This window comes from Narcine bancroftii, chromosome 3 (genome assembly GCF_036971445.1).
Source record: "Narcine bancroftii isolate sNarBan1 chromosome 3, sNarBan1.hap1, whole genome shotgun sequence".
NCBI lineage: Eukaryota > Metazoa > Chordata > Chondrichthyes > Torpediniformes > Narcinidae > Narcine > Narcine bancroftii.
In genome coordinates this window covers 225628724-225656471 of record NC_091471.1, presented here as the reverse complement: position 1 = coordinate 225656471, position 27748 = coordinate 225628724, and the positions used below count along the sequence as shown (strand labels likewise).

The window sequence follows — 27748 nt, the reverse complement described above, 5'->3', positions numbered from 1 at the left end:
CGAGAGGGTGCTGAGTGCAAGAAAAGCTTCCAAAAGGCCTCGAGTGGTGAAACCTTGATCATATTGGAGATTTGGATCTGGAGCTCGGGTTGCCAATGGATTAAAAGGATTGTCTGAGGCTGCAGGAGTGCTCGAGGCCAATCCACGGACATTCTCGAAAGGACAACCTTTTGCTTTTTTTCTCCTATTAGGAGTACCAGGCAATGCTCATGGTGTAGGATATGCAGATTTTCCAGTTGACTGAGACTCGCTCTTCCAATGCCTAACTTGTACACCTGCATTAAGAATGCACCATTTAAGAGTGCAAAATGTAAAGTAATTTGAAAAATAATCAGTATTGTAGTCTTTAATTATGTAAAGTTTGCTTTTCTCGGTTAATTCCCATAATTTACAAACTTTAAATTTTGAATCCCATTTGCTGACACTGTAACAGTGTTGAGCTGTGTAGGAGTCTGACATGGAATAGTTACCTTTGTTTCCCATACCATTAAGACAAACTGTTCTACACAGACATTTGTAGTGCATTCCAAATCAATGTGTGGGAGAGAGCTTCATCATTAAGTCTGGAGATATGGAAAGCTGCCCGCTGTTTCCAGTTGCATTTGTGTGTGCTACATTAGACCAGAGGCCTTTGCTAAAGCCATCAGGAAGGACGAGGGCATAAGAGGAGTGATGTTGCCAGGCAGCAGAGGTGCCCAGGTCAAGTCCTCCCTGTACATGGACGAAGTCATGGTCTTCTTTTTGGATACGCATTTGGTCTGGAGACTGTCCAGCATATGTGGGCATTTTGTGTCCACATCGGATGCCAGGGTTGACCAAAAGAAGTGAGTCAATGCTCTTTGGTTACTAGTCTGACTGGCCTACCATCCCCTTCACAGTCACAGTGGTGAGAGGTGCTCTCGGTGCTGCTGTATGTGGTATAGGTGTGGTTTATTCCCTGCACGTGTTCTCTGGCAGTCACCAGAGCAGTGTTCTGACAAAATGAACAGGGTCTGAAGGTGCACCATGTGCAAGGAACTAGAAAATGGGGGCAAGGGTGTACCCAATGTGGCACTCATTCTGGTGACCATTTTCATGTGTGGCTGCATCAAGCTGTGTGTGGAACCAAGCTATGAGGGCATAGTGCTGCTTTGTGTTGAGGTTCTACCTGTCCGAGGTATTATGAAGGATAGGCCTGGCCCTGTTGCTGTGCCACATCCCAGCTAGCTGGACGGTGCTGCATTCCCTATCCTCATGGAAAAGTCCTTCCAGGACAACACCTTTGACCACAAGGCCGTCAGGCAGAGGTCAGCACAGAATGTCCTGCAGAAACTTGAGAGGAGGACTCGATGGATCTGGTGGGATGGTTCCTGGAGTGGATTGTCCAGGTCATCTGGTTGAACGCCTCATCGCTAGGGGTCGCTAACAAGCACCAGGACTTGGCCTGGCTGGCGGTGAGAGGAGCCCTCCCAGTGAGATCCTTCCTGTATGACTCAAACATCAATGCACACTCTCCTCAGGATGGCTGCCGTGGAGTGGAGACCATCACCCACCTTCTTGTGCTGAATCCAGATTTCCAAGGGGGGTGTGGAGAGGGATGCAGGGTGCTCTGTAACAGTTCATTCCCAGTGACAGCATGACAGAGGTTCCTGTATGACCCAAACATCAATGCACACTCTCCTCAGGATGGCTGCCGTGGAGTGGAGACCATCACCCACCTTCTTGTGCTGAATCCAGATTTCCAAGGGGGGTGTGGAGAGGGATGCAGGGTGCTCTGTAACAGTTCATTCCCAGTGACAGCATGACAGAGGACTCCCTGATTTGTGGTCTGTTTGCAGGGTCCCACTCTGAGTCCAACATCCAGAACTGCTGGAAGACCAACTTGGTAAAGGATGCCCTTTGGTTGGCCTGAAACCTTTTGGTCTTTCAGCCCACTGAGATGTCGGTCAGAGAATGCTGCCCTCGGCCATTCCAGTTTGCAGGGCTAAGTGCTGAGGGACACGCTGAGGCTTGAAGCCAACATGAGGGGACTGTGGGGATGGTGTATGGTTTAGTGTCCCTCCAATACTGGGCTCTGAGGCTCTGTCAAGGGGAAGTTCCTTGAACCAACAGAGAGGGGGAATAACAATAAGATGCCACAGGGATGGTGACTGAAATGACTGACACAATGTAAAGAGTTTCTCCCGTACTGTAAATAACTTAATATGAGATGGCTGATGCTACCTAAATGTTTTGTAAATACCTTATTCAATAGGATGAAACTAGTCTGGAATAGTGTTTTGTGTTGTATATAATTTATTGCAAATCAAGTTTATTTTTTGGGGTGGGGGGGGAAAAGTACAGTACCATTGAGACAAAGGGACTTGTACTTGACCAACAGTTGGGAGAGATTCATTTGCATGGCTCCACAATTTCTAATTTCTCATTATCTGGAAGACACTGATCAATCTTTTGAATCCAAAATGAACATCTTTGTACTTGACTCCATTTACCATAATTTCGCCATTCAATCTTTGCATATTTTTATTCTCATTCATTGTGAAAATTGGAGTCATAGCAAACTTGGATGTTTGGCATGCTTTACTTTCCGCAAAATGTTAGTGTATTACTACCAATTTCAGATGCACCATTTAAAATTTGCAATATTAGCTGTAAAAACCCAAGTTGGTTTTTATTTATTGTTTGTCTTTGAATTCTAGTTACTAAATGCTTTATCCTTCTATTTGGCAGAATGTTTTTCTCCCGACTGTACTTCCTGAACCCATGACCGAAAGTGAGGCAGCTGCCAAGAAGAGTCAAACGAAAGCTAGGTAATTGTGCCCAAGTTAGATCTGCCAACAAAAGTTATTTTAATTAAATTACATACCTTTAATTTGATTAAATCTAAATGTGACATTTAGAATGTGGTGCAAAAAAAAAAAAAATCTGATGGAATAACTCACCAGGTTGAGCAGTATCAGTGGGAGAAAGAGGAAAGTCCAACGTTCATTTTCATACTTCCTAGCAGTCCCGCATCAAGCATTGTGTTCCTGAATTCTATCTGCTGTGGCAGCCTTCTCTAGGGTACATCCTGCCTTTTAGAGGATGTTACTAATCAATCTTGCTTCTGGTTATGGAACCTGCAAAAGAGAAAACTTCCACTCCCTTTCATGGAAATGGATCAATTTGAATTTTGGGCTCTTTGGCACTTCAATTCTGTTGCAATTTATTTCCAAGACATTTTGTTGCATGCAGAATTTGTTACTGAGTAATTGATTTTTTTGCCAATTCCGGTGATGTGATTTATTTTATGATCAACTTTCAGATTTGTTAAGGACAAAGAATACTAATGTATAATTACTTCCATAGACTAAGTGAAGCAGTGGGACCAACAGAAACGTCGATAGCCCCAAGGCGAAGACCAAAGGCCAACAACCCTGCAGTAAATACAAGCATTTTACCAATTCAGAGGACAGTAACTCCATTGAAAAGATCCATTCCAAGTGACTTGAGAAATTTAGAGCAAAAAGGTAATTCTTCAATGTGGGGGGGAAGAAAGTAAATGTGTAAATTAATACTAATGAGTCATTATTGTATTTGATATGGAGCAGAATAACTTTTTTTGAATTTTGTGAATTGCACTTATTGCATAATTAATCATGCTTCTGGATTTGATGACTGTCTCCTAGCAATTTTTGGGGAAATTTTATCTGGCAATTTAAATTGTGTGATATTTGAGGAAACATTTTTTTATGAAATCTTTATGGCATATTTATGAATTAGTCCGTAAAAATGAAGGCTAAGAAAATCTCATTTAAACATGGGGATTTAAAACTAAGGGCTGTGTACATCTCACAGCAAAGGTTCCCAGCATGCATATCAAAATAATCCTGCTGGGAATCATTGCAGTTCCTGGGAGAAAGGGACCCTGGCCAATTTGATTTGAAGGGATGACGACCCATGTTACTTGTCCATTGAGGATCCCTGACCTCTGAAGTTGCTGGAATATATATCTGCAGAGGTGAGAAAGATAACTATAATCTTTGTGGGAAGACAGCCTGAAGAGCATTAAAACTTATTTTTGTGGAAACTTATCATTGCACAAGCAGATTCTGGTCTTGTGAGAAACATTTATATTGAGACATTTTTTGGGCTGCAATACAAGAAATACCAATGTGACGTAATCATATTTTGCAAGAAAGTGGTCGTGGTTGAGGTGGCACTCACCCTAATGTGTAGTACTGTAGAAGACGTTTGGCAAAATTAGTGAGAGCTCATGAGATTGCAAGTGTTTTTTGGGGATATTTTTAAGTTACTGAGGTTTATTTTCCCTTCAAAGCATTGATTTTGGGAAAGTGTGAGAAATGAAGGTGGAGTATTAATAGGCACAAATGAATCTATGATACAAGATGCTGATTAAACTACAGTGTGGCTCCATTATAACATTTTGGTCCATAAAATCTCATTGCGAAAAATGCGGGGTCGCGCTGAATTGGGATTTCAATAAATCGTTGTTACAGTTGAAATTAAAACACAAATTAATTTTTAGTAAACCAAAAATGGCAGAAAACTAATAGTATGTGGCACTAAATGCTCACAGCTTAACGCTGCTTAGCAGAATGTTTAAATGCGTTTTAAAGTAGCAAGATCTACATTCATGGAGAGAGAACTTGCAACTCTGCTCCATAGTCGGTCAGAGTAACAAGTGGCAGATAGGTGAACTCGACCCTCACCGGGTTGACACTTCTGTGTCATAGTGTTTCGAATCTCTCTGCAATGTGAGGACACACTTAGCTGACCCAATGATCAAGTACTTGTGTTTGAAGTATTGGAGCGTAATCAGCATGCAACAGGCCCTCCACCTACGGATATAATGCAATGAGTCTGTTGACTCATCACGTTATATCAGAATTTGTGTTAAATCAGGGCACATAAAGTCGGGATTTCACTGTCCTGGTTTCCCTTGGCACAAAGTTCATTAAAAAATGACTAAATTTTCAGCCAGATCCATGTTTCTTTGTCTCACTTTCATTCGTTCTTGCCAAGAAATATTTACCAGAGAGATTAACTTGTTTATCACTTTGCCTCATAACTATTATTTCCTTAAGTCTTTTGTTTCTCTGTCTTTGCACATTTGGCCATTTTGGATTTTGCATTATTGGACATGAGTTAGAGGGATGCAGGTGGCTGTTGCGAGAGGGAAAAGGAAGAGACAATCATTCCAGGGTATTCCTGTGGCCATTCACCTCAATGTTTGGGAGGTGGGTGGCGTTGGAGGGGATGCGGAAGGGAATGACCAACGTAGAAAAGCCAGAGCTGTTTCGTCTGGCTATACGGTTCAGAAGGGAAGGATAGAGAGGAGAACAGTTGTGTTATTGAACTAATTGATTAAGGGAATAGACAGGCAATTCTGTAGAAAGGATTGAGACTCTCGGAGGATATCTTGCCTCCCAGGTGCCAGGGACAGAGCCGTCCAATCCAGCCCACAGAATTATTGCGGGGGAGAATGAGCAGCATGATGTTGTGGTAAACTCCAATGACATGGATAGGGAAAGCAATGAGGTCCTGAAGAGTGAATATAGAGAGTTAGGAAGAGAGCTGAAGAGCAGGTCCTCATGGTGATAATCTCTGTATTGCTGCCAGTGATGGCAAGATAAGGAAGTTCTGGCAAATGAATAAGTGACTGAAAGATTGATGTAAGGGTTAAGGATCATGAATCAATGGGGTCTTTCCTGTGCAGTGTATAACTGTATAAAAGGGACTGGTTGCACCTGAACTGGAGAGAGATCAATGTCCTTGAGGGCAGGTTTGCTTAAGATGTTGGGGGAAGGTTTAAACTAGGCAGGGTGGTGGGAATCAGAGTGTTGGATCGAATGATGGAGCAGTTGGTGAAAAGGTAGATTCTGTGTGCAATGAGACTGTGAGGAAGGACAGGCAATGAATGGAGCAGAAACAAAGCAAGTTGGATGAGTTGAAATGTGTGCACTTTAATGCAAGAGCATGGAGTTTTGATGTGGCCATTAGAGACTTGAATACCACAAAGACTTGATTAGCTAATGCAAATTCTGGCATTTTGATGCTGCAAAAGGGATAGGATGGGAGGAACCTGAGGAGGGGGAGTGGCGCTGTGAAACAGGGATAGCGTAACATCTGCCGAAAGAGACGATGTTGTGGAGGGATGGTTTGCTGGATGTGCATGAAAACCGGAAGGGAGCAATCACTCCATTGCGAGTATTCTTTAGGCCCCCAAATAGCACCAGGGCACTTGAGCAAATACAGAGACAGACTATGGAAAGGTGCAAAAATAATTGGGTTGTTACAGGAGGCTTCATTCTTCCCGAATATTGACCGGAACCTCCTTAGTGCAAAAGGTTCAGCTGGAACAGAATTTGTCAAGGGTGTCTGAGAAGGATTCCTGACAGTTTGTGGACAAACTAACCAAAGGAGCAGTCTCTCTGGATTTAGTACCAGGTAATGATGAGTGAGCATTTTAGAGACTGACCACAACTCTTTAACCGTTATAATTATAGACAAGGATAGGAGTTGGGAAGTGTTTAGTTGGGTATCAGCTAATTACTATAGGATAAGAAAGGAATTTGGGAGAATACATTGGGAACAGGTGTCCGCGGGAAAATGCCCAGTAGAATTGTGGAGGATATTTAGGGACCGCAACAGTGGGGCCCTGGAACCCTAACTAAAAGACAAGGAAAAGATGGCTGGGCAAAGGAGCCATGGTTGATGAGAGAGGGGACAGCTAGTCTGGAGAAAGAAGGAAGCATATACGAGGCTTATGAAACAAAAGTCAGATAGGACTCGTGAGAATTGTATGGTAGCCAAGAAGAAGCTTACAAAATGGTCTTAGGATAGCTAAAAATGGGGAATGGGAAAAACTTATAGTCTTGTCATGTAGGACCAGGAATAAGGAAAATCTCAAGATGCTCTATATGTACAGTGGTATGCAAAATTTCAGGCAACCCCTGGTTAAAATTTCTGTTACTGTGAATAACTAAGTGAGTAAAAGATGACTTGATTTCCAAAAGGCAAAGTTAAAGATGATGCATTTCTGTATTTTGAGAAAAGTAATTTTTTATTTCAATCTTTTATAGTTTCAAAATGACAAAAAAGGAAAAGGGCCCAAGTCAAACGTTTGGGCACCCTGCATGGTCAATACTTAGTAACACCCCTTTGGCAAGTATCACAGCTTGTAAGTGCTTTATGCAACCAGCTAAGAGCCTTTTAATTCTTCTTTGGGGGATTTTTGCATATTCTTCCTTGCGAAAGGCTTCTAGTTCTGTGAGGTTTTTGGGCCATCTTGCACACACTGCTCTTTTGAGGATACTTGGGTCAGGGGACAGTGAGGGCCATGGCAAAAACCTTCATCTTGCACCTCTTGAGGAAGTCCATTGTAGATTTTGAGGTGTGCTCAGGATCATTATCCTGTTGTAGAACCAACTTTCTTCAGCTTTTTTTTTAAACGGACTGCGTGATGTTTGCTTTCAGAATTTTTCCGATATTTAATTGACTTCATTCTTCCCTGCGCCAGTGAAATGTTCCCTGTGCCACTGGTTGCAGCACAAGCCCAAAGCATGATCGATTGATTAACAGTTGGAGATGTGTTCTTTTTGTGAAATTTTGAACCTTTTTTACCTCCAAACATTGCTTATTGCGGCCAAAAAGTTCTACTTCATCAGTCCACAGGACTTGTTTCCAAACTGCGACAGGTTTGTTTCAGATGTTCCTTTGCATAATTCTGATGCTGAATTTTGTGGTGAGGACACAGGTGTCGCTGCACAGTAGAAAGAACAGTGCACCACCACTCTCGAGTCTGCTGAATCTTCCTGAATGTCTTTTTCTGTCAAACGGGCATCTGATTCGCCTTTCTAGCAATCCTCCGAGCAGTTCTCTCGGTGAGTTTTCTTGGTCTTCCAGGCCTCAACTTGGTCTTCCTGTACACTGGATTTCTTAATTACATTACAAACTGAGGCCATGTCCATCTGGAAATGCTTTGGTATCTTCTCCTGCCTTGTGGGCATTATTTATTTTAATTTTCAGAGCACTAAGAGGCTGTTTGGAGGAGCCCATGACAGTGATTGTTGGGACAAGGTGTGAGGAGTCAGGGTATTTAAAAAGCTTTGAAATTTTCATCAACTGGCCTTTCATTACAATGACTGTGAATAAGCTACTGTTAACGACCTAGACCAGCAGCAATAGAACTTTACCAAGACAATGGGATCTTCAAAACGATAATTTTTATTATTAACTATTAATAACATTACATTTCCTACTTCACGCTATACTCACACACACGCGCGCGCGCATAATGGGGTTAGTGTGTGTGTGTGTGTGGAGATGATTATGATGTTCAGTCTCAGAAGAATTTTGTGTTGAAACTGTCTTCACTGCTGTTCAAAAGTTCTCAAACTTACAGATTCTTGTAGATTTGTTTTCAGGGAATTGTTTCTTCATACAAATTTTTTCCCTGTCTTACATGTAGGTTTCAGTGCTTGTGTTTTTTTCTACCACGATGATTTCACAAACCCTGGCATGGGTTACCTGAAGTGACCATGTAAAAATGGACTCGGTGAAACTATCCCCTTTTACAAAGAGACAGCTGAAGTCGCTCTTCCTTGACACTGATCTGTGTATCTCCCATGGTAAAGAGAATACAATAAAAACAATACCTCACTCACTAGAGGCTACTGAATTTCTGACCTTAGATGTTTCTTGGGGCAATATTTAAGATGTCTGTCTGAAATGTCTTTATCACATGACATCAGTGCTGTCTTTTCAGTTTCTTCAAACCATTTCAGAAGTATAACTCCTCTGTCTACTGGCCGTTGAATCAAAAGTCTTCTTTGTGTACACAGGTACTTCCCCTTAGCAAACACTATTGTTCCAGCAATTGAATGAACTATTCTAATTTTTATTGCTCTGTTTTCCAGACAGTTCAACTCCAAAAGACCTGCCATCTCAAAAAATTGTGAGAACTGCCCAGCCCACAAAATCCCTTTACTAAAAATATATATATCATTTTTAACTAAAGATTAATAATAGCAATTTCTCACACTAACAAGCCATTTAAGGTCTGAGACCATGGTAAAAATGATCTGAGAGCTCAAATCTCTTGGGGTACACAAACTTTTGCATGGTGCTTCTTTTTTTGATCCCCACTCAAAATTGTACAAAACAAAAATAATACACGAATCTTACTTAAAATGTTGAAAAGAATGTGTCATCTTTAACTTTGACTTTTGGAGATTAGTTCATCTTCTACTCACTTAACTATTCAGTTACAGAAATGTTGACCGGGGTGCCCAAACCTTTGCATACCACTTGTATGTGAAGAATAGAAGAATTACCAGTGAGGGTCGGTTTGATTCAGGATAAAAGGAAGAACATATGCCTAGAAGCAGTGGAATCCTGAATAAATATTTTGCATCAGTGTTTACAAGGGAAAGGGATCTTGGTGAATGTGAGGTCAGTGTAGAACAGGCTAATATGCTGAAACATGTTGAGGTTAAGAAAAAGTAATTGCTGGGTTATTGCAGGAAGTGAGGGAAGAGATTGCTGGGGCATTTATGATAATCTGTGTCCTCTCTGGCCACAGCAGAGGTACAAAAAGATGGGAAAATTGCAAATTTTGTCTCTTTGTTTAAGAAAGGTTTGAGGGATAATCCTGGGAATAGTAGAATAGTGAATCTTGCATCAATAGTGGGTAAGCTATTGGAGAGGATTCTTAGGAACAGAATTTACAGGTAGGCACATTCAGAAAGCCATGAGGCATGGTTGCTTGGATTCACAATTGGCTTACCTATAGAGAATAGTAGTAGATGGATTGTATTCTACCTGTGTATCGAGTTGCATCCTTGCAGGGATGTGTTCTGGGACCTCTGCTCTTTGTGATTTTTTTTTAATGTAAATTATTTGGATGAAGATGTTGAGGTGTGGATTAGTATGTTTGCACATGATACAAAGTTGGATGTGATGTGGATGGTATCGAAAGTTATTGTAGGTTATGACAGAATGGAGAGAAGAGGCAGATGGAGTTCATTCGGGATGTATAAAGTGATGCACTTGGGTCGAACCTGAAGGCAGGATTCTTAGCAGTGTGGAGGAACAAAGATCTTGGGTTCCAGGTCCATAGATCACTCAAGATTGCAATGCAATTTGATAGGGTGATTAAGAAGGTGTGTGGTGAATTGGCCTTCATGAGTCGGGGGATGTGAAGTAATGTTGCAGCTCAATAAAACTTAAAATAAAAGTTCAATAAAAGTTCGATCACACCTTTAGTATTGCGTTCTGTTCTGGTTTCCTCATTCTAAGAAGAATGCAGGTGCAGAGAAGATTTACCAGGATGTTTCCTGTGATGGAAAAACGATATTGTTGTGGAGTGGATTTGGATAGGTCAGCTCAACATTGTGGACTAAAGTATCTGTAATGTTCCATGTTCTGGAGCAAAAGTTAAATTAATCCCAGTAAGAAAAGGCACTGAATTTTGGCAACTATTTACTTATGGAAGTGCATTCTGTGGCAATTTCTCCCATTATTTTCATCTTTAAAGAGCAGAATATCCTATTCTGTATAGTTGGTCAAGTAGGTTTATAGCATGGAAATAGGCCATTTAGCCCAACGTGCCCATGCCAACAGAGGTAGTCCCATTTGCCTGCATTTGGCTCCTAACCCTCTAAACTTTTTTTTATCCATGTACCAGTCTAAATGTTAGTTTTTGACTTGAGGCTAATCAAACAGGATGCTTGAATACAAAGGAGAATTGTTTATTTTTTGATTGTATACTTGTTTTTTTTAATTATTATGCCAAAATCTCTTTGGAGAGCGTATCATCATATTGTATTTTGTACTGGATGATCTGATTTATAAATTCACCTTTTGAGTTATATTACAAATTCATATCCAAACCATTAGTGACCACATGTCAGCTATCAAAAGTAAAATTGAACACATGGAAAGGATGATTTGCTTTTTAAATGCAACATGGCTGATAGCATTGAAATATTCACAAAAGGATTTGCCTTTCATTTTAAAGTGTTTTTTTTTGTGGGATTAACCTGTCTAGTCATGATCAATGCAAAGTTGCACAAAATGGTGATGCTTTCTGGGCAGTTTGGTGAAAAGAGTCCATTATGTTGCAGATCTGTAATTTTAATTCTTGTGGGAGCAGATTACAATACCCTTTAATCTATCAATTTTGGATACGTCTTAAATTTAGCAGCCTCCGTTTTTATTGGTAGCCTTCTATTCATTTCTATAAATGTCTTCACAGCTGTTACTCTAGATGGAAATGGACATTTAATTCATGTGGCTCAGGGGACCAGTCAACAACAGCATAGAGTCTTGCAGCAGATACAGCAGGGAGACGTGAAGCAACATCATCTTGAACAGTTGCAGCAACAGATACTTAGTGAGGCCCAAAAGGTATCAGTCATGGGTATAAAACTATAATTTCCTAATATTCCCATGTCATTTGTATTGCAGAGCACCAGGATACAGGTTCAGGAAATTATCAGTCTTGAAGTGGCAGTGGGGATTATAGCTTTGAAGAGTAAAACCCAGATAATCTGGCACCCTGAGGATTTTGGTGCTGGATTGGTAGATATTCTGGATTATTGGGTATATTTGCAACATTCATTCTCTGTAGATGTTACACAGTAAAATTTTCAGTGACCTAGCAAAGTTTAAAAATGGGGCAGGAAATGTGGCATTAGTGAAGTGGGATTTGGTCAACTAGTCCTGAAATCGTAGAAGCCACACCATCATGATTACCTGATAGTCAGATAGTGGATTGCCAGTGTTTTACTTTTTATTGAATGTTTACTTTTTAATCAGCTACCTTTTGGAGAATGAACAAATCAAGGACACCAGAACAAATCTTGTTTGCAAGTTACTGATGATGGAAACTGAACCTGTGTCCTGCTGTTCCATGGTGTTTCACATTTATTCAATTAATGTGCATGAGTACTGCAGCCTTAAATTGTAATTTTGTGGTAATTATCTTTATTGACATTGCATCATTTCTAATTTTCAGTTTGTGATTAATCATTCGAAATGTTTTTGATCATAACGTCATGAGATCGATTCATTTCTAATGGTGTGATAGCTGTATTAATGTTCACTGTCCAAGGTTGATTCAGTTCATTATTGGGTATTCATATGGTCCAGGCAAGAGTGTTTGGCTTTTCACACCAGGCTATTTATGTACCAGGACACAAAATTTAAAAAAAACGCACATGCTAGAAACATTCAGCAAGTTGTGCCATTGGGTTGGGCGGGGGGTGGGGGGGAACAACAAGTTAATGTTTCAGCTCAGACCTTTCATCAGAACTGGGAAGGATTGAAGTGCTCATTAAGCTGAGGGTGGGTTGGGGGGAGGGGTTTGTGGTAGGAGGCAGGGATATTTCTGATTGGGTAAAACTGGGATGACCATTGGGATAACTATGGGGCTATGTGGAGCAATGTTCGGTCTGGGGGGATGTCCCTGAGCTTTTTATTGCCTGCCACTTTAATTTTCCATCCCACTCTGCACAATTCAATATAATCTTGAGGAACAGCACTTCATCTTCCTCTGGGGATGTTGAAGCCTTTTAGAATTGCTTGTGCTCTGTAGCTTCAAGTAACTTCATTTTTCTGAATCAGTTGTCTATTTGGAATTGGAAGACATGCCCATCCTGACATGCTGGGCATGTTTTCCTGCTCTGTATTTTGTCTTGTTTTCAGCTAGGTTTTGTTTTGTTTTCAGCTACGTTTTCACTCTCAAACTACTTCCATTCCTAGTTTAACCATTAACAAAGGCGTTCCAACCTTCCATTCCCAAATGCTTTCTGATGATTTAAATCTTTTTTCAATCTTCATCCCAGTTCTGATGAATGATCTTCAATCTGAAACGATGAGTTTCTTTTGCTGCAGTTGTGAATAATGCCAACGTTTTCTGATCTCAACTGGCCTGCTTATTTTCTCTGCTGGTACAAGAATACCTTGTAAAATGTTCTTGTGCATTATATTTTTCGATCTTTCCTCAGTTGTGAGATATATTGTGATCACATTATTTGGTTTTGAACACAACATGAATATGGGTCTCCTTTTGGTTTGCAATGTTACAACATTTTCTGTTTTTTTTTTAATAGAGCTATAATTGCGTTTGGTAATGCAAGTGTGGGGACTCAAATGTATATGTACGTGTTGCTCTAATTTTCACAGTATCAACAGGCTTTACAGTCATCAATACATCACCAGCAGTTCCAACAGCACCAATTAATGATGCAGACAATGTATTATCAACAACACCAATCACCTCCGTATTCGATGGTAAGTGGAGCACTTTGAGTGAAGAAAGAATTGATGCTATCAACTGGTTATCTTAAATTACTCCTAATTTTGTGGATGAATGGATAGCAAAGCATGGTTTGGAAGTATTACAAATCCCTCTAAAAATTTAGCTTCCATGACCTATGAACATTTTCCCTTTTTGTGTTGAGCACTTTAAGGATAACATGATTTCTACCCCAAATTCCCTTTTTAATCTGTTTATTTTTATAATCTCTCGTTGTTCTCTTGTTGCTTAATTGAGATTTGCAATTTTTTTTGCTCCTGCCACCATTGTTCAAATAATTCAGACAGTTTAAGCAGGAATGAGTCTTCTGGGCCTTTTTTATTTTGCAGTACCTTGGAAGATTAATCTCCTTTTTTAAATCTCAGACCAAAACTGAAGTGATGCAGTACTCTATATAGTCTGAACAGACTATTGATCATTGATTTTGTTTTGGTTGTACAATCCTATTGGCTTTGTTGCTTGCTCTCGATCAGCCATTCTCAGTGGGGGCTGTAGGCCCACCCCCCCCCCCCCCAAAAAAAAACCTGGGAGCCACAGCACATTGAAGGGGAACCACGGACTGAAGTATTTAAATACAGTAGAATTCCCATGATCCGGAATTTAATAACCCTATAACTGGAAATTTGAACAACTGGCAAAATGTAAAAAAAAAACCACAAATAAATTAATTTAAGGTAAATAAGACTGGACGGATGGATCCCACGGGAGAGTGCTGAGACTTTGTTAGACACATGCAGGTTCACCGACTGAACTAGCCATACATGCAACTAGTCAATGTGCGTGCATTCTTTTCACTGTCACTACTTGTGTGAAGGTGAGTCGGGTTGTGAGCGTGAGGAAGGTGCTCGTATATCAGTAAACTTGGGGGAGGGGGTTAATTACGATGCTGGCACGTTAACAGCTGCTTAGCTCAGCACTTGTAGCGCCAGCAACTGGGATTCCAGTTTAAAATTTTGTAAGTTATGGGAATTGCCTGGAATAAAGTGAACTTTGCATATAGTGATTTTGTTTTTCCCCAAATTACTTCACATTTTGCACTGCCTTTTTAACTTTGCAGTGTATTAGTTAAGCACCGGAAGAGTGAGTCTCGGTCAACTGAAATTGACATATCTGACATCCACGATCCCTCTAGGTGCCGGATAATGGGGATTCTACCATATTTTATGTAGTTGGTAAGAGAGAATTACAGAAAAAAAGCAAACTAAACTTGACTTCACTGGGAAGAGGGCCCATAACTTTAAGCAAAAACACAAAAAAAAGTAGAGAATGGCTGCTCTCGATTCATTGAATATCCTCAACCTTTTCAGTTGGTAATTCTGCTATTTTATTTCACCCCTCTAAGAAGGCAACCAGAGCTACACACAATGTTCCAAATGTGGTCTAACATTGCAGCTCTACAGCTCTTGAACTCGGTCCCCGAATTAATCAAGACCAGCATACCATAAGACTTCTTAACTATCCTATCAGTCTGTGCTGCAACCTTGAGAGATCTATGGATTTTGATGTTAAGGTCCTTCCCTTCCACACTGCATCACGCAAATCTCTGTAACCAGCCACCACATTGTAATTCCATGTACTGATCCATGCTCCAAGTTCATCTCACTTATTCCTAAATCTTGCATTGAAATACATTACAATTCCTCCACTGCCTATCCTTCCCCACAATCTCACTGCACATTGCATCAACATTTCCACCGTCTGCTCCATTCTTTGCCTTGTCATTCTGTTTACCATCTCCCTGTCGAACTTGTTTAAACCCTCCCCTACAGCTCTAGAAAACCTCTGCCAAGATATTGTTCCAGTTCAAGGTATAACTCGAATTTAAAACTTTCTTTTACTTATTACTTATTATTTCAATATTTGTCATTGCTGTGGTTTGTAAATCAGAATTTGAGAATTGCTACTCGAGGTCAGTCTTTGTTTCTTCATTTCTGTTACTATTTTTGCCTTGCAACAGCAAACCAGTTGCCATTCAACCTCTCCTACATAGTATTACAGTCCTTTGCCCTTTTGCCCTTTCTTTTCTGCTGGTTTGATATCTGCATTGAAACGTTTATTCCTCTCCACATATAAAACTTGATCAGAGTATTTATTTCCTGTTTTTGTCTTAAGAATGTTCCAAAGCCTTTCAACTTGTACTATTTCAGTGATGGTCATGTTTTATGTCTACGTCCATTATTCTTTCCTCCTTCTCTGAAGTAGAACATTGCATTTATTTTCATTAAATTTCATTTTTCCTGTATCCACTTTTAATTTTCTCACCAATTTCCGCTGTTGATCTTTGCTTATAGACTGCGTAAATAGTCAAATTGGAATGTGTTTTAGAATCTTGATTATTCATCAATGGCTACATATTCTTATCAAATTGTCTTGCCCTTCAACTAAATTAGGAGCCATTTTCTGGGTTTTTTCCTCCTGTTCTGATGACCCACTCAAATACTTTTTTTTTGTTCACCTTCAATCTTGAAAATTTGATAAATTTTGAACCCTTTCAATTGAATTTCTCTTGTCTAATTTTGCTCAGCAATTCACAAGAAAATAATCAGAGTGAAAACTGCATTTTATGACAGGTGAAGAGCATTTGGTACAGATTTTTAGATGTTATTTAAAGTTGGAGTGAAAGCTCTTGGGAAGAAGGTTTTAAATGATTTAAAATCTAGGATTTTCAAGAGGACTCCTTGTGGAATGAAGAAATGGTTGGAGGTGGTTGTGGAAATTGAGCAAAGCAAGGCTATGGCAGGACTGGAAAAAAAGATTTTAGGACCATATTTTTCATAGATTAATGTAGGTCAGCAAGCACATAAGGTAAATGAAAAGGATGTGGTCCTGCATGGGATGGCTTAGAGATTTGAATGGAGCTGGATGAAAGCAAATAGGAATAGAATTTTATTGAAGTTCCTCTCAGACTGAAGCCATGACATTGATGTTTCGAACTGTCAGGTATGGACACAGTTATGATGAAAAGGCATGGAGTTGGTATTTGGAGGACAGAATTTATGAGAGGGACTGAAGTTGGTATCATTAGTCTTCATTATTTGGGTGGAAGAATTTTCTTGCTTTTAACTTCTGATGTCGGTGGAGGTTCAGATGAAGTGGTGAGCAAGAATTGAATGATATGTTTGCAATCCAGGAAAGCAATCCTTAATAAATGAGATGGAAAATTTAATATCAGAATTTAATGCTTAATGGTGAAGTAAATTTTATCAAGCTTAAGATTTCTTTTGATCTTTAACAATCTTCTACATGGAGATCCTTATTAAAAGGACAATTTTCAACATGAGTTGTGCTTTGGGGGAAGTTGTCTTATACCATTGCTGGAGAATTCCTAGTCTTTTCCAGATTTCCTCTTTAGTATATCTTTGAGTTCACTTTGCCAGAAGTCTTATGGTGCTGTTTCCTGAAACACACTTCATAGAATCTTTTGTATATATCTGTCCATTCCAAAACCACTTGTTAACTGACTAGACAATTTCTAGTTTTGGAATGTAATAAGGAAATCGGCTGGATGAATATGTGCAAGAAAGTTTGTGAGCATGCACTGCTCGTGATGTCTTGTGATCATGAATCCTTCTCCAGCTTCATGCTCACTCAAAAACACCTTCAGTCTTTTTTTTTTATTTTTCACACCATAAATCACATTAGCCATGATATACACTTTTTCTTTTTCACACATATACAGTGACTTTTTCTCCCCCCCCCTCCTCCCAAGCCACCCCCCCCCACCCCCCCCCCCCCCCTCTCATCCATTTTAGGTATACAATCTAGGTTGCATTAAACCAGTCAGACAATGTTGTCATTCAACAAAAATACACCAGAAATTCTACTGAGTCCATTCTTTTCTTTCCTTCTCCTTCCATCAACTTAGGTAATGTTTGTCCCCGGTAGGTTTTCGCTATTGTATTTAATGTAAGGCTCCCATACTTGTTCGAATATTTCAATATTATTTCTTAAACTATATGTTATTTTTTCTAATGGAATACATTTATTCATTTCTATATACCATTGTTGTATTTTCAAATTATCTTCCAATTTCCAGGTTGACATAATACATTTGTGTTCCTTAGAGTTGCATTATCGACCTGAAGCCACAATTTGATTCTTCAAAATACTTAATCACTGCATCTTCTATCACTTTTTCAACTCTTCCAGCTTTCATTCTGTGTTTTTTTTAAAAAAAAAATCTTTTTGGGAAGCTTCTTGTTGCTGTTCTAAAGATATGGTTACTATTGAATTGACTTTTTTTTGGTATTTTTGAATAGGTAAAACATTGTATTAAGTAAGTGTTATCTGATTCTGATTACATTAAACATCTCATGCTTTTATCAATAGGCACAGCAGTACCCACAGACTTTTGTGCAATCTCAGGCCGCTGCGCACCAACACCCTCAGTTTCAGCCTTCACCACCTGAATGCCAAGCTGCTTTAAGGACATTTGTTTCTCCAACTTCCCATCAAGCTGCTGAACCTCATCGGGTTCAGACTGATGGCTCATATGGTGTTTCTTTTGTGGTTACTGGAACAAACTCAATGCAGCCTTTTGGAGCAATGACTGAATCTTCCAACAACTCTGCTAGGTCAGTACTGTGGGATGAGGAAGATGTTGATTTGCAATGCTATTTGATAAATTCAGGTTAATTAGTACTTCTGGTCAAAATTTGCAGAGCAGCTTAATTCACTATGAACTGATTTAAAAAAAACCACAATCTTTTAAGCTGACAAATTGGAATTTGCTATCTTGCACCATCTTTCCTATAATTCATTGGGCAACATTTCTACAGAAAGCAAATGGTTTATGGATGGAGCATATTTTGCCTGGAGGCTGGGGACTATTGTTGCACAGGGATCTGTTCTGGAACCCCTGCTCTTTTTGATTTTTTTATAAATGATTTGAATGACGAAATTGGGGGGGGGGGGGGGCGGCGGCGGCGTGGTTGGGGTCAGTTAGATTGCGGATGAAGGTAGGAGTTATTGTGGATGGTGTGGAAGGTTCTTGTTAATTACAACTCGTAGAGACAAGATCTTAGGTTGAAAGAAGTGTCAAATAGAGTTCAGTCTGCAGAAGTGATGTAATTTGAAAGATCGAATGAAAGACAGAGTATGTGGATTCTTAGCAATGTGTGGGAACAGAGGGACCTTGTGGTCCAAGTCCAAAAATCCCTCAATATTGACGTGCAATTTGTTAGGATGGTTAAGATGTATGGTGTGCTAGCTTTCATTAGTGGGGGTTTGAAAAAAGTAGATTTAATAAATAAGAAAATGCATTATAATTTGATACAGACTTCTAGAACAGCGAAGTTAATTCAGAGAACTAGATAGAAATATTATGAATTGGGGGAGAGAGCTCACAAGGTGTTGGCTTGGCAATTGAAGACAAAACGGGCGTCAAGAACTATTAATGCTATTAAAAGAAATTTAATGCTATTAAAAGAAATTCAAAAAATTACCTATAAACCTCAAGATATAAATGATTCTTTTTACTTTTTAAAAATTTTCAACCAACATGAAATTACAAAACAAAACCAAATAAATATTACAGATACTTCTTCTTTCTTTGGCTTGGCTTCGCGGACGAAGATTTATGGAGGGGGTAAAAAGTCCACGTCAGCTGCAGGCTCGTTTGTGGCTGACAAGTCCGATGCGGGACAGGCAGACACGATTGCAGCGGTTGCAGGGGAAAATTGGTTGGTTGGGGTTGGGTGTTGGGTTTTTCCTCCTTTGCCTTTTGTCAGTGAGGTGGGCTCTGCGGTCTTCTTCAAAGGAGGTTGCTGCCCGCCAAACTGTGAGGCGCCAAGATGCACGGTTTGAGGCGTTATCAGCCCACTGGCGGTGGTCAATGTGGCAGGCACCAAGAGATTTCTTTAGGCAGTCCTTGTACCTTTTCTTTGGTGCACCTCTGTCACGGTGGCCAGTGGAGAGCTCGCCATAGAACACGATCTTGGGAAGGCGATGGTCCTCCATTCTGGAGACGTGACCCATCCAGCGCAGCTGGATCTTCAGCAGCGTGGACTCGATGCTGTCGACCTCTGCCATCTCGAGTACTTCGACGTTAGGGATGTAAGCGCTCCAATGGATGTTGAGGATGGAGCGGAGACAACGCTGGTGGAAGCGTTCTAGGAGCCGTAGGTGGTGCCGGTAGAGGACCCATGATTCGGAGCCGAACAGGAGTGTGGGTATGACAACGGCTCTGTATACGCTTATCTTTGTGAGCAATAAAATACCAAAACTGAACTGCATGTTGATACAACTTAGACCACACTTGGTGTATTTTGTTCAATCTGGTCACCTCACTATTGGAAGGATGTGGAAAGGGTGCAGAGGAGATTTACCAGGATGTTGCCTGGATTGGAGAATGTTTCTCATGAAAGATGGTTGACTGAGCTTGGACTTTTCTCTTTAGAGTGATGGAGGATGAGTGGTAAAATTAATAGAAGTATAGAAGGTTGTGGGAACCATGGATAGGGTGGACAGGCAAACACCTTTTTCCCAGGGCAGCAACGGTAGAGAATATTTATTTAAGGTGAGGGGAGAAAAGTTTAGGGGAGAGGTCAGAGGCAAGTTTTTTTTTAAAAAGAGGGTGATGGGTGTCTGGAATGCAATGCCAGGGATGCTGGTGCCATGCGGGCATTTAAAAATGCAGGCATATGGATGGAGGATAGTGGGCTGAAGCTAGGAAGAGTTAGATTAATGCTAGAGTAGGGTCATAGAGATTGGTACAACATTGTGGGCCAGAGGGCCTGTACTGTTCTATAGCCTCAAAATGTACGGGGGTTGTAGATTAATCAGGGTGTAATTGTGTGGCTTTGGTTTAAATGGCTGGAGTTGGCTTCTGCAGTGTTGTAAATAAAATTAAAAAAGAAAAAAAAAAGCAGGCAATTTGTGGTAGCAAGATAAAAATCCAGAGTTTTATGGCATGGTTAAAAAGGAGCTTTATTCCCTTAATATGTGACTTAATTCTCTTGTTATGGTATTCTAGTTAGAATTATCACTTTTTTTACTTTCCAATTCCTTGTGCTATCCTGACAGTTTCATCTGACATATACCCAAACATTGGACAAGGAGGTAGGATGGGAAATGTTGAAAAGCTTTGGGGACCATGAGTTCAAAATGCAATAATTGACTATTGTCTTGCTTAAATTGCGTGCTTCTTTTATTTTAAAATACTGTTTTATGAGATCAATATGATTTGTTGATCTCCCTGGTGTGGCTTGCCCTATATCAGAGATTGTGATTAGTTAAGGGATTGCTTAAGGTGGTATGTGAGTGGAAAGAAAAAGTTTGAAAACCATTGTTTTAATCATAAGTAATTGATTTGTTATGTGCACGGTTTCAGAACTCCAAAGGAAATGGACCAATGACAATTGTTCTCAAGCAAAATATTTCAGTAACATTTGGGTCAAGAGCAGTGATTCTCAACCTTCCCTCCCACTCACATCCCACCTTAAGTAATTCCTAACTAATCACAGAGCACTTATGGGATAGGGATCAATTCAGGTGGAATGTGAGTTTAGGGGGGCAGTTTGAAAACCTCTGCCTATATTATTACATTAACATTACCAGTGAAATGTTTCCACAAATTAGTTTTTGCATTCAGATTGCCTTAAGTTTACTTCTGGTTCAACTGTTCTAATTGAAGCAGGACTTATAATCATTGGTTAAAATGTAGAATTTCAAAGGAATTGAGATTTTTAAAAAAAATGGAAAACTGTTGATATTGGGTTGATTTGGATTGATTTTGTATTTGCATGAAATATCTAAAATTCTTTTAATGTTAAAATTTAGTGCATTTTCCATTTTATAGGCCGACATCTTTGGATTTAGATGGTGTTTCCAAATATTCTCCACAGAATATCAGTAACCCCCCTGACATGTCTGGATGGAATCCATTTGGAGAGGACAACTTTTCAAAGTTAACTGAGGAGGAGTTACTTGATCGGGAATTTGATCAGCTCCGAACATGTAAGAGTGGTCAAGATTTTGTTTTCCTTTAATAAGAATTACAATTTTAGTTGTGAAAGCAATGGTGGATTTGAGATGACAAGGAAAATTATTATTTTATTTTTAAGGTACTTGTATTAGGAAAAATATTGTGCAATTTCATTTCAGGATCCCATTACAAATTAAAACTTGCATGTTTAAATATTGCGTGGAGAAATAGAAGCCTATTACCACAGAAAATACTTTTCATCAACTGCTGTTAAACATGCTTGAAAATACTGCAGAAGTAGTTACTGTATATAAAATCTGGTGGTATGATATGGCTTATTGTTGGTGTACACTTGAAAAGGCACTTGTGTTGACTTTCAAAATGGTAAATCTAATGTTGATTCTGAATTGACAGAATATCTAATTGGCTTGAATTTTGTGGGGAAACTGCTGACATTTTTCTTCAGAAACTTTGGGATTTTCTTCATTGGACGTCCTAAAATTATGACGAGGATTGTGCTTGAACAGCCTGTGGCAGATTAGAGTGGATTCAAAAATGCCTCCTATTATTTCACTGGATGGGGATAAATGCAAGAAATTATAAATTAACTCATTAAATTTAATTTTCCAGTGTTTTTTAGTTCATTTAATATTTCTTAAATTCACTACTTTTTGACAGCTTTGTTTTAGTTTGAAACTCTTAAGGACTCTATGTGATTACATTACATAAGACTGTTGACACCCAGGGCACTTTTGCAAAGATTGCTCCATTTACCTACTATAAGATATCCTGATGAGCACTGAACAAGGCACATTGGAGTGGAGTTTGATGGATAACTTGGGCATCTTGCCACTGACTGAAAATTCTTGGCCATGAAATGAGGTTGGGTTGTTCTCAATGAAAGAAGAACAAAAGAAGGTATACTAGTTGCAGAATGAATCAGTGCCAGAATACTATAAATGTTTGATCTAAATTTTAACTTTGATAATGGATAACCTGATTACTGGGTCCCCTTATAATCTGAGACATTTGAGTCCTGGCAACTTGTTTGCCTTTTGCTTGATATTTGTCCTGATATTGTACAAATGTGTTACTATTTACTTTGTCAAGATATTTTCTGAATGGGTTCTTCAACTGATGAGACTTAGGAAGGAAATGAAAACACTGTTGCATTGATCAGTCTTTGTCACTTTCTTGCATCTGCTAATGGAGATGAGCAGTAAGTGATGATGGAGAATGAAAAATAATTTTCACTATTGTTTCTACCTCTGGTCCCTGCAATAAACAGAACACTGTTATTTATTGCCCTGGTTTTGTGCTCACAGGAGCAGAGGCATGTCTGAGATTTTAAGCTGTGGAAATTAAACTTGGGTGAAAAATCAGCCAAGTGGCATCTCTGTGTTAGCCTAATGACTAAAGTAGAACATTGCTGTAATATATAGATAAATTTAATGTAAATTAGGCTGCATTTGTGATATCTAAAGCAAATTATGGCATAGAACCATAACTTACAAGTTATCATCCTAAAGCTGGAAGAAAATGGCTCAGCTGGCCCAACTAGCGCATCCATCAGCAAGGAGCTTACTGACATAGTTAAAATCCCCATTTATTTTGCTTTAAGATAATCCTGATTCTACTGATTGGTACAGCACAAGCTATTTAGTATCATGTCTAGCAGTAGCAAACTTTTGAAGGTTATAATTAAGGCATTGTGACTTTGTATTAAGAAATGTACATTTTTCCTCAATATTTCCAGTTTTACTCATTGTAATACTAGTGTGAAGTTAGCTTTCATTTTCAGAAAAAAAGAAATGCTTTTGTCCTCTTTCTAGGTAAATCAGAGCAGAGGAGAACATCCATAGAGAAGGAGACTGAATCCCATTCCATGCAACAAACTCCAGTTAAGGAAGACTTGTTTGGTTGTGTCCCATTTGTTTCGCAAACAGGTTAGTTGTCTATTCCTCTAAAAAGAACTAGATTGAACTTGTCTAATGTTGAAGGGATCGAGGCAGCAGAAAGGAAATTGTAGACCTATTAGACTGATGTTGGTGTTTGAGAAGCTGTTGGAATCTATTATCAAGGATGATGTTATGAAAAATTAGGCCCAAGTCATCATGGCTTCCTTAAAGGTAAATCCTGCCTGACTAACCTATTGCAATTTTTTTTAGAGAGATCACAAGAAGGATGGATAGGAAAGATGCAGTGGGTGTTGTGTATTTGGAGTTTCAAAAGGTCTTCAACAAGGTATCACACACAAGGCTGCTAATCAAGATGAGATTCCATGGAGTCACAGGAAGGACATGGGCAAGGGTAAAGAGCATTGGCTGATCGCCAGGAATCAGTGGAGAAATAAAGGGAACTTGTTCTAATTGGCTACCGGTTACCAGTGGTGTTTGCAGGGATCATTGTTTTTTTCATATTGTATATAAATGATTTGGGTTATGGAATAGATGGCGTTGTGTCTACATTTGCAGATGATATCAAAATATGTGGTAGGGGTGGAAGTAGGGATGGAGAATTAGATAAGCAAGTTTGCGGATGATACAAAGATTGGTGGTGTTGTAGACAGTGAGGTAGATTACCGTAGATTAAAAGGTGATTTAGGAAGGCTGGAGGTGTGGGCTGAGAAATGGCTGATGGAATTTAATACAGATAAGTGTGAGGTGTTACATTTTGGAAAGGCAAATCTAAATAGGTCATATGCATTAAATGGTAGGCTATTGAGATGTGCAGAGCAACAAAGGGATTTAGGAGTGATGGTAAATAGTATCCTCAAGGCTGATACTCAGGTAGATGGTGTGGTGAAGAAGGCATTTGGAATGTTGGCCTTCATAAATCGGAGTATTGAATTCAAGAGTAGAGAGGTTATGATGAAATTGTACAAGGCATTGGTGAGGCCAAATTTGGAGTACTGTGTACAGTTTTGGTCACCAAATTATAGGAAAGATATAAACAAAATAAAGAGAGTACAGAGAAGGTTCACAAGAATGTTGACAGGATTTCAGGGTCTGAGTTACAGGGAAAGGTTGTGCAGACTGGGGCTTTTTTCTCTGGAGCGAAGAAGATTGAGAGGGGACTTGATAGAGGTGTTTAAGATTTTAAAAGGGACAGACAGAGTAAATGTGGATAGGCTTTTTCAATTAAGAGTGGGGGAGATTCAAACTAGAGGGCATGGTTTAAGATTGAAGGGGGAAAATTATAAGGGGAACATGAGGGGAAATTTCTTTATGTAAAGGGTGGTAGGGATGTGGAATGAGCTTCTAGCAGATGTAGTCGAGGCGGGATCATTGGTTACATTTAAGGATAGACTGGATAGTTACATGGAGAGGAGAGGACTGGAGGGGTATGGACCGGGTGCTGGTCAGTGGGACTAGGAGGGTGGGGATTTGCTACGGGATGGACTAGTAGGGCCGAACTGGCCTGTTCTGTGCTGTAAGTGGTTATATGGGAGCTGGTGCTGAGGATGCCAAAAGGCTGCAGAGAATTTTGGATAGATTTGGAAAATGGGCAGATAAAATACAATGTTGGAAATACAATGTCGTGCACCTTGATAGAAGAAATACGGGTAGACTATTATTTGGATGGGGAGACGATTCAAAATTTCCAGGTGCAAAGGGACTTGGGAGTCTTCAGGCAGGATTCCCTAAAGGTTGGTCTCCAGGTTGAGTTGGTGGCGAAGAAGGCGAATGCAGTGTCGGCATTTATTTCTAGAGGGATAGCATACGAGGGCAGGGATGTGATGTTGAGATTCTTTAAAGCACTAGTGAGACCTCACTTAGAGTTCTGTGCACAGTTTTGGATGCTGTATTTGAGAAAAGGTGTGCTGCGATGGAGAGGATTCTGAGAAGATTTACTTGAATGATACCAGGAATGAAAGGGTTAGCATATAAGAATTGTTGGCACTTGGATTGTACTTACTGGAAACCAGGGGTCACGAGTTCATTCCTTGCTGGGGCCTCATTTCTGTGATGGATGCTGGATAAAATGACAGCCCTGTCTTCCTTATGGTAGACAAAGAATGTCATACATGTTACATTCTAAATGTAATATTATGTGACAATAATGGAACCTTTACCTTTTATCTTTATGCGGGAGGAGCCCATAGAGGTATTTAGAATGCTGAAAGGGTTGGACAGAGTTGATGTGGAAAGGATGGTTCCCACTCTAGAGGATTGTAGGACAAGAAAGCATAACTTCAGGATAAAACATGTCAATTTAAAACTGATGCAAAAAAATTTCTTTAGTCAGAGTGTTGTGAGTCAATGGAACGTTGCCACAGGCAGCTAAGGAAGCAGGGTCGATGGGAGCATTCAAGGCACTGGTCCATTTTCTGTTGCCCAGTTAATCAAAGCAGGTATTTTATTGGTCATCAAGAGTTATGGGGGGAAAGCCAGGGAATGGGGCTGACTGGAAGGATGGATCAGCTCATGATTTGAATGGTAGAGCAGACTTGATAGGCCAGTGAGCCTACTTCTGCTCCTGTATCTTGTGACCTTCCAAGGCTGAGTTCTGGGAAACCTGCAAGTTGTCTTGGAGGTAAACAAGAAGTCTGCAGACGCTGGAAATCTGGTGGAACACCAAGTGTGGGTGGAAAGTACTGCCTGAAGCCATGTGGCAACAAGTTGGCATTGGAAACAAGTAGGCAGAAAGGAAATGCAGCTATGGAAGTGCGTGTTGTTAGAAGCCATGTGGCACAAGATGGCAGTGGAGGCATGTGTCCTCCCAACACTTGGTGTTCCTGAAAGTTTTCATGACTCTTGGATATCCTGTCCAAAGACATGTATGGATTTGCTCTCTCCATTTGGAATAATCCAATTACAGGCCTATCTGACATCAAATCCGCATGGATTTTTATGATCAGCTGTTGTAATTAATATTTTTCGTACTCTACTCTCTTTGCAGGAAGGATTTGCTGATTAACTGGGCCACAGAAAATGGACTGGTGCCTTTTGAAGTTTATGCTTTTGAGCATGTTTTTCTCATTATTCATAAAGCTACATTCTTAGCTGCAGATGTTTCTGGTTGCTAGCATCCATCTGGCTGTTTTCATTCATAACTGTAAAGTGTGTTTTTTGTAGTATTGTTCCCACCCCTCCAATCCCCAAATTAATGTGTACAAGAGAGCTCTTGAAATTTTGCACTGAGTTCTAGTATGATGATACTGGAAGCATTTGGTCCAGCCAGCACGGATGTTAAATTAGCACAGGTTTCTAAAATGACAAAATGGTGTTCATTCTGAGCATGTTGTCAATAGAGGTGTAGAAGATTCTCCGGGGACGTGGGCATAATTTTCATCCTATTTAATGGGCATTACATCTGATCAACGATTCCACTTTAGTTCTTGTATGATCCTATGTCATTTGTGGTTTTGGAAATTAGAATATGAAAATCAGATTATTTCAGAGAGGCACTGTTTTAGGAATGAGCATGAGTTACACATTGTGTTAACAGGAATATCTTTTGTGCAAGATGAACAGTAAGTTAGCAACAAGCAAGAATGATTGAATTAGAAACACAAATAGACAAGGCAATGAATTCTTCAAAGAGAGAGGGAGGGAGGGTGGGGGAGCGGGATCAGGCACCATCTGATGATTGAAGTGCTCACTCCAGACCCTGCTTCAGAACAGTGAAGATGCCCAGTGTATAAAGGGGAGGGGAGGGGGGTTAGTGCATTGCTAGAGGTGGGACACAATTGACAGATGCAGCCAGGGAGTTAGGAGACAGGATGATAGGGATGTAGAGGAGAAAGGGATGGATAGAATTGGGTCTGGAGGCTGAAGGCAGGTTAAAAAATGGGGAGTTGCTGTAATGGCTTAGGGTTAGAGGTGTGGACCCAGGAGAGCAGGAAGCAAAGACCAGCCCTGCTCTGCAGGGTCCTACTGCTAAGCCCAGATTCCAAAGGCTCCCTGCAGGCTTTAACGGTCTGTTAAGAATTTTAAAATCCTACAACCATGTAAGTGTGTACCCAAGAGAGTGGCATCCATGCCTGGATTGGAGCAAACTGGCACAGGGCACCAGGAACGAGGGAACCCCCCCACCATTGACAAGAAGGAAAGATGACCCTACATGGAAAGCCATCACCACAGACCAGCGAGGGGCTCAGGGGTTGAAGGACCCACACAGGCTGCAGACACTTGGCGAATTGCGATGGAAGGACCCATGCATACTGTGGGCTGCTGGTAACCAGGTATTGAAACTGAGATTTGAGATGATGCTTAGACAGGAATGGCTCCTGAAGGGCCTCGGGTGCTAAAGGCTTTCTGATTGATTTGGAGGTTTAGACCTGGAGCTCAGGTTGCCAATGGATAAACACACTGAAATGCTGGAGGAACTCAGCCAGTCTTTTCAGTATCTAAAGGAGATAAAAGATATATTGCCATCGTTTCGAGCCTGACGTCAATATATCTTTGTCACCTTTCGATGCTGAAAAGACCGGCTGAGTTCCTCCACCTTTTTAATGTGTTTACTGCAATCACAGCATCTGCAGCCTATCATGTTTCACTCTTGCCAATGGATTGAAC

At 40.1% G+C, this 27748-nt stretch overlaps 1 protein-coding gene across 4 annotated transcripts in view; it reads left to right on the top strand.

Annotated features, from left to right (window-relative positions):
* The window catches only part of bmp2k (BMP2 inducible kinase), a 100758-nt gene that overhangs the window by 66980 nt on the left and 6030 nt on the right, over nucleotides 1-27748 (top strand). For 3 of the 4 annotated variants that reach the window (XM_069926747.1, XM_069926746.1, XM_069926749.1), the window contains 7 exons: nucleotides 2710-2789; nucleotides 3328-3488; nucleotides 11240-11391; nucleotides 13171-13278; nucleotides 17633-17877; nucleotides 21102-21259; nucleotides 23060-23173. In XM_069926747.1, coding sequence (XP_069782848.1) covers nucleotides 2710-2789; nucleotides 3328-3488; nucleotides 11240-11391; nucleotides 13171-13278; nucleotides 17633-17877; nucleotides 21102-21259; nucleotides 23060-23173 — 1018 coding nt within the window. The remainder of the gene's footprint in view (nucleotides 1-2709; nucleotides 2790-3327; nucleotides 3489-11239; nucleotides 11392-13170; nucleotides 13279-17632; nucleotides 17878-21101; nucleotides 21260-23059; nucleotides 23174-27748) is intronic. The other variant, XM_069926748.1, reaches the window with a different exon arrangement.